Source organism: Histoplasma capsulatum, genomic scaffold, assembly GCF_000149585.1.
Source record: "Histoplasma capsulatum NAm1 scaffold_1 genomic scaffold, whole genome shotgun sequence".
Lineage (NCBI taxonomy): Eukaryota > Fungi > Ascomycota > Eurotiomycetes > Onygenales > Ajellomycetaceae > Histoplasma > Histoplasma mississippiense.
The window spans coordinates 4,738,192-4,745,698 of NW_001813982.1; the positions used below are offsets into that span (position 1 = coordinate 4,738,192).

Here is a 7,507-nt window from a genome sequence, read left to right on the forward strand (position 1 = left end):
CTGACAGGCTTTGTGTTTGTACAGACTGGTTTGATGAGCAATAATGACCATCTGGAGTTTACTATATGTGGGCGGCGGGATGGTCCAGTCTGGTGCGATTTCGATTGGTGACCTAACTTCATTCCTCATGTATACTGCCTATGCCGGGCTCAAGCATGTTCGGCCTCTCCAGTTTCTATTCAGAACTGATGAAAGGCGTCGGTGCTGCCATCCGGCTCTTTGAACTTCAGGACCGCAACCCTACAGTCCCTCCCACCAAAGGAGACAAGGTCATATCCGCACGAGGACCAATTCGCTTCAGGGACCTGGATTTCAGCTATCCCACCAGACCTGCCGTTACAATATTTAGAGAGCTCGACTTCGAAATCCCTCAGGGAAGCAACGTTGCGATCGTCGGCCCCTCAGGAGCCGGTAAATCAACCATTGCCTCCTTATTGCTCCGATTCTATAACCCTACCAAGGGTCAGATCCTGATAGATGGCAAGGATATTTCTACAATGAATGCCAAATCGCTACGAAGGAAGATCGGTGTCGTCTCACAGGAGCCGGTACTTTTCTCCGGAACTATAGCTGAGAACATATCCTACGGAAAGCCTAACGCGACAAGGACGGAAATCATCGCCGCAGCACGCAGAGCGAATTGTCAATTTATAAGCGATTTTGTACGCCTCCCTTTTCGTCTTCCCTTCCTTCTCACTTACGAAGCATGCTAATAACATTTGCCGTTCATCTAGCCTGACGGTCTTGATACCCATGTCGGCGCACGCGGGGCCCAACTTTCTGGAGGTCAAAAGCAACGGATTGCCATCGCTCGCGCTCTCATCAAGAATCCTGACATCCTTATCCTAGATGAAGCCACATCCGCTTTGGATGCCGAATCTGAGACCCTAGTCAACAGCGCCCTCGCTGCGCTTCTTCAGGGAAATCTCACAACCATCAGTATCGCTCACCGCCTCTCAACCATCAAGCGCTCTGATACCATTGTCGTGCTCAGCTCAGACGGCCGCGTTGCCGAGCAAGGCACTTACAAAGAACTAAGCTCGCGGCCGGACGGCGCTTTCACGAAACTTATGGAATGGCAAATGAGCGGTGGAGAGGGTGGTGTTGGGCCGTTGCCGCATTACGATAGCTCTGCAGGACGGGGCCCGCCGTCTGAGACGGAGGAGCTGCAACAAATGCTACAGGAAGGGGACGAGGATTATGCAGAGGATGACGATGCGGAAACGGAGTCCGAGAGAGAGGTAGTTGATGAGCAAAAGGTGGAGAAAAAAGATGAGGAAGCTTCTTCTGAACCGGATGGTGTTGTGGTTGGCGTGGAAGAAGCGGAGCATCGACGATCAAAATAAAACCGACTAGCAAATTCATATGTTTTTGCGTGTTTGCCTCTTCTCCTCCTGGGCTCGTCTCACCCATCGATAACATTCCTTGTTGCTTCCCACCCCGCCCCGCCTGCAGGGTGCGGTCATCTCCTTTTCCGAAAGTCCGCCGATTCATGACTCCAATAACTGTGCCTTTCCTCTTTCTAGGTGGCTACAATCGATTTTCTTTAATTTCTCGATTTAGTTACTACTTATGGTACAATACCCCTTTGAAACTATTGCTGGATTGCTTGTTTTTATTATTATAATTAGTTATAACTGCCGTCCAAAATCAATGTGGATGGCGTACATATCCGCGCTTCTCCTTCCTCGTCAACTTTTTTGCATGCATCACCCCTCACTCTGTGTGTACATGTACTTTATCTGTATAATATGTCACTCAGAACATTTTACTGCATTCCTACCATCCCCACTGTCGTTATTCGTTTGTATATTCGACCCAAATCCCCTCCGTTTTCTATACCCCTGATCCCTACTCCTCCTAACCCACTCTCCCCTCTTGTCGTACAACTCAGCCGATCACCCATCAGCCAGTCTACCTGTCAAGCATCAATCACGAAATACTTCTCTCTTCCCGCCTATAAAGTGTAATATGTATGACTTTTAACTTTTTATGTAAGAGTGTATTTATTCTCATATAGACACTTTACTATGTTTCTAGGCTACTGTTCATTGATAGAGTTTATTCGTATGTTGATTTATAGTCTAGAAATTCCGGATAGAGTATCATTTCTAAACCGACAAACATATTTGGACAGAAATAAAAAGAAAAGAAACCGCCTTGTCTTGCTCATCTGTGATGCAGTATAGATCCTCGTTCTGCGACGACCATAATATAAATAGGGGTATGATAAAGAGAAAAATATATCCAATAGACCATCTTAATCATTCTAATCATTCTAACGGGAAAGGAATGCATGGGAAAGTAGCATTATATAGTTGTATAATAGATGAAAACCGAAAATGGACCAGCATGGTAAAATAGAACCTAACTAGCAAGCAAAAAACTCAGGAAACTCCCCGAGGTCAACCCAGCGACAAGCATAAAGCCCATAAACCCGCCCGCAGCCTCTCGTTCCTCAACAGCCACCCACTCAGCCGCACCCGTCATACACGCTCCACCAATATACCCGTTGGACATGCCAAAAAGAAACTGCACGATAACTAGGTAGAAAATATCGCTGTCTATCCAGGCGCCGCGTCCGTTTACATTGCAGGTCATGTAGAGGGGAATGAAGATGAAGCGTGCTATAGAGAGGAGGAAGAGTAGGAATGGCCGGTGTGTTAGACTTATTTGAGGGATCAGGATGATGAGTCGGCCGACCAGGTCGCCAGAGTTCCAGAATAGGAGGGCTACGGGGATGAAAATGGTTGGCTGGAATAGTCGGGGAATATGCTGGCTTCCATCTGAGGTGGAGTTGGAGTTTCTGACGCTCTGGATCTGGTTTGTGAAGACCGGGTAGGCCATTGTGACGGTAAAACAGCGAGGAAGACGGGCTAGGCGCCATCCAACCGGAGTTTTTGGAAGAAGGATCCAGAGTGGTAGTGATATTTTGGGTTGGGCGGTGATGGTGGATTTCGAGTTCCTCGTCGTCGGGTCCGAGAGTGGTGGCGGTTTTAAGGGTGAGAGATAATGATTTCCTTCGTCGGCGGAGAAGGTAAACGAAAGAGAAGAATGCGATGACAGATACTAGAGTCGCGGTGAGGAAGAACGAAAATGCAGACTTGGCCGATTTGTACTGGACAACACGATCGCTTACGTTTTCACTCTGCTCGGGTACGGCGAGTACGGAAACAATTTGGACGATACAGGGCAAAACACCGGCTACGCCCTGCCCTGCCATAAGAGCTTGTGTATATTCGGTCCTCCCAAATCCGGAGGCATAAGCGAACATCCCATTCTGGTTGAATCCGGTTGCAAGACTGGCACCAAGCACCATGAAGAGTAGGAATGCGAAGTAGAGAGGGATGGAGACGTCCCGGAATAGAATGGCAGAGATCGCTAGCAAGGTACAAATCGTGATGTTAAGAATAAGGGAGAAAATTACGCGATGAGAATACGATGCATTTTTCTGCAATTTTGCTAGGATAAGAACTGACAATAGATTGGTGACGCAGGAGACGGATAGGATACAGGATTGGAAATTGGTCATGATCCAAGTGTTGGATGCGAATCGGAGCTGGAAGTATGGAGCTGCTGCTAAAAACATGTTCCTGAACGTTCATACATCAGTTATGGGTCTTCCTATATGCATATACATCCACGAAATGCAGCTCCGCAACGTGATACATTGAGTAGATTGAGGTACACAGCTAGGGTCCTGCCTTGCAATGGAAATTTAGTAACATACCAAGCCCAAAGCATGTTTGCCCCCATCCAGAAGAACATTGAGTATTCAAGCCATGAGAAGGAAGAGTCCGAGTAGTCCTCCAGCTGGTGGACCCTCCCGCTATCTCTACGTGACACTCCATCACTAATGTCGCCTGCATCAGTTTCGTTCCGCAATTGCTCGTACGACTGGTGCCGATGCCGATTAAGCAGGCTCCTCAGACGATTTTCAAGCATCGTTAGCCGAAGAGAAACTCAAACAGCAGTCAAGCGGCCGTTAGGACAGAGCTTATCAAAGCATCGTTGGACGTTAGCCACAGGGAGCGCGGATATACCTATCTGTATCCTGGAGATGCTTGACAACTCGATGGTGAAGCTGGAGTCTGGAGGTGGTGAATCACGTGTCTGAGCCAACACGGCTGGGGCTATTTATCTTATCAATCAATCTCTGCAACTCTAATCCAACATCATCGTGAGAATCTCTCTCGTCTGCACTCCGATTCCGATTAAAAGGATTTATATATCCTGGGCGAAGGAAGTGGAAGCGCATGGGATACAGTCCTTTTAAAAAACCAAAAATCTTATTTAGGTCCTCGCAGTTCATCCTATGAGACCCCAGCCAACCAACATATAGCCTTTGGGCGTCTGTCATGTGGCAACCGTTGCTCGCATCCTGGACTTTTGGCCCGTCTTCCTTGCCAATAGGACACTCCTGTACTCCGTATGTCGAAGAAAGTCATCAGCTAACAACGAACCAAACCACCCCCTTCCTTCTCGCGGACACATGCGCCTGTGCATGCATTATTATTGACCACACACACCCCTAAACAAAACCTTAACCCAAAATAACCTCCATCCCCGCCTTTTGCAGGGATATAACGCGTATGTGGTACCCTCGCACTTTGCCCATGTTGGTGCATATGCCGGAAATGCGGTTGTGGGCGGATGAATCCTTTCCCAGCTCTTCTCTCAGGAGTATGACCCCACGTGAATATCTGGCTGTGGACGTCTTTTTCGTGTCTACAAGAATGCAAGTTGGTGTGGGTGGTTAGAAGAAGCGCTCTCGAGGATGAACAGGCTGCAGGCTTTGAATATATCGATCGTGCATAAGGATATACCTCAACTACAGTAACCGCTTATTGGCCAGTTCGTGTTCTAGAGACTCATGACCACCAAGAGTGAAGCAAAGATTTGCAAGTTTGACGGCTGACCATCAGAGCGCGGGACCATCTCTAAAGACTGAGCGGAAAGGAGCGATACTGGTGCCGGGATGCGTTTTGCCGATCCACCACACCATGCTATTCGAAAGACCCCTACCCGTGGATAAAAATCCGCGAGGAAGGCAAGCAAACATGGCGATGACTAATAGTGGCTAATTTCTCCGTCCAAGGCAACCACAGTACAATGAACCTCGTGGCAGCCATTCGTTTAGGAGCTGAAATGAGATATAAATCCCCCCTATGCTGTTTCAGCTGCCTGGCAGACGAGACGGGAGCACTATTTCTCTAATGTAATGGCATGTCCGGCGGCTAGCTTCACGCAGCCACATAGGGTGCCAAACTACGGGTTATATCTATAAAAAAGTTTCTTCTGTGACCAACATGAAACTACGGGAGGGAGAAAGACACCCTCTATATAGATGCGGTGTTCGTGACCTCTATCTGGTTTAAACTCAGATATCTGAACATCTTCGGGGTCTCTGTGAGGAGATACTGCCTGAGGCAGATCTAACAGATAATTACGATAGAAGAAAATAGTGGTGCGGAACTATACTTGCATGAGATTGAGTTGGGATCTACCTCACCACGCCCGCGGTCTGATCATTCTCCAAATTGAATTGACCACCCCCTGTCATATGTCACTATTATAACTCCCAGGAAACGTGCCGAATTAGTTATCCTCGATCATATCTGCATATATATTCAGCGAGTTCCCGATGGTATCAATGATAGCCCAAGTCTGCGTCCCTTTGAAGATTTTCGCCCACACACGCAACACACCCGCATTCATCTGCCTGATCATGGCAGGGGATCCAAGAGTCAGGTTCGACGCAATAGCAAACTCCGTCTCGTCCAGCATCATCTTCACAAGGGTGCCGATCCTCCACTCATCATATGATACTGGCGGATCTGGATTTGGCTGCGAGAGCGCTTCCAACCATTTGCTCAGTAAAATGGCAGACTCCAAGGAGCACAGTAAGTGTTGAATCGACCAGATAAATGTTTGTGTTTGTGCTACAAGTCGAATACCGATTTTAATCGGAATACTTAATGCCCGAGCGGAATGTAAGACGGCGCAAACAAGTTTTGGTGTGCGTTTGACCCGCGGGCTTGTACGGAGTGCCTTGGCTATCTGTATTGGATCTCGAGTGTCAAGCGCTATTCCAGGTCCCGTATAAATGTTCAACCTAATATAAGCAAGACGTAAAAGCGCTGTTGAGTTGAAGGCTACTGATCCGTCTGGGTGCTGTGGATCAAGGGATTGAAGACTACGCTTGCTGTCAGTTTGCCAGTTCCATAGTGCTTGCTCGGTTGCCGCTATGTCTTCCGGCGCGACATCGCGGTTACCATCGAATCTACCGCGAGAAAAATGACGGAGACAAAATATATGCTGAAGTATGGCATGGATCAAAATATAGTTACCCAAGGATGAATTGCATTCCGTGATCGCGTTACCGCCATGCGAGAACAGGCGATTCAAAGCTGTCTGGAAGCTCATTTGAGGGCCAGCTTTTACCCTCGCTTCCATCCATTTGAGACGACTTGGAGCTTTGAACTCAGCCGCACTGCATGGCAGATAAAGATTGAGCTCAGAATTAAGGATGGGTGAAGGAATATTATACACTATGCAATGGAGGTTGAAAAAACAGTAGGCGATGAATTTCGTCCGTTTGATGCTTTCAAGCTCTATCCAATCATCCCAGGAGATATCATCAGGCACAGGCTGGCTGCAGAGGCCATCATCACGGACGAGAGTAAATAACATGCTCTGCAGGGCAAGAGCTTCTCGGAGTAATTCCTTGTGTTTCGCCCACGTTGCTAGGGCCATCAATATTAGAAGAGCCTGGGTTGGTTGGATCAGATCTTGCTTGTCTGAAGTCACCAGCAACGATGATGGCGGTTCTGGCTGTAGACCAAGCCGTTTGGGCATGTCCTGGCATGGATGTGTGTGGAGAGCTGCATAATTATCTATACCTTCGGCAGAAGAAGCTAAGTCCGTCTCTGCTTGGCGCTGCATTGCCGCAAGCTTCGCATCTCTACGCCCTATGCGCGTAATTGCGATTTTCTTGCTAGCATACAACAATTCAATCGCCCTTTCATTTTCAAAACAGTACTGCGCCCCCACAGCAGCCATGGCGAGAATGAGCTCTACAAGGATTTGGCTGATCGACATTGTGGAGACGTGCAGGAACGGAAAATGCTCATGGAACCCGTTGATATAGCTAGCGATGTATCGGGACAGTGCGAGACGAGAAGGCAACTGAAACCCTGACGGTATTACTGAAGAAAAGTCTTCTAACCTGGACAAAATATCCTGCCTGTCATCGAGTGAAACCTTGGACAAAGGTTTCCGTGATGGAATCGTTTGTCCAGTCTGATATTTCCGGGTCTTCCTGCAAGATAGATGGAACGCATGGACCCAAACGGGATAACGAGTCAATTTCTCCCGCCTTGTCCGAATTTCGTGGGTAGCGGATAGTGGACGGCGGTCGAATATCTGCATCAAGGGCCATCTAGATGACAAGTTGGTTCTAACCAAGAAAAAGGCACCGGGATGCTCCACGCTCACCATCGACGCA

The 7,507-nt window shown here is 48.0% G+C and overlaps 3 protein-coding genes across 3 annotated transcripts; 1 reads left to right on the top strand and 2 right to left on the bottom strand.

Annotated features, from left to right (window-relative positions):
- Nucleotides 1-497: 497 nt before the first annotated feature.
- HCAG_01333 (hypothetical protein) lies at nucleotides 498-1,346 on the top strand (the record flags this gene model as incomplete). Its single annotated transcript, XM_001544236.1, has 2 exons — nucleotides 498-662; nucleotides 735-1,346. 2 exons carry the CDS (start codon nucleotides 498-500, stop codon nucleotides 1,344-1,346), a joined length of 777 nt encoding a protein of 258 aa, XP_001544286.1.
- Nucleotides 1,347-2,367: 1,021 nt separating this feature from the next.
- On the bottom strand, nucleotides 2,368-3,744 carry HCAG_01334 (conserved hypothetical protein; the record flags this gene model as incomplete). The annotated part of the gene is made up of 3 exons (XM_001544237.1): nucleotides 2,368-3,069; nucleotides 3,140-3,593; nucleotides 3,731-3,744. 3 exons carry the CDS (start codon nucleotides 3,742-3,744, stop codon nucleotides 2,368-2,370), a joined length of 1,170 nt encoding a protein of 389 aa, XP_001544287.1.
- A 1,854-nt stretch (nucleotides 3,745-5,598) lies between these two features.
- Nucleotides 5,599-7,101, bottom strand: HCAG_01335 (predicted protein; the record flags this gene model as incomplete). Its single annotated transcript, XM_001544238.1, has 2 exons — nucleotides 5,599-6,800; nucleotides 6,903-7,101. 2 exons carry the CDS (start codon nucleotides 7,099-7,101, stop codon nucleotides 5,599-5,601), a joined length of 1,401 nt encoding a protein of 466 aa, XP_001544288.1.
- Between the last annotated feature and the right edge of the window lie 406 nt (nucleotides 7,102-7,507).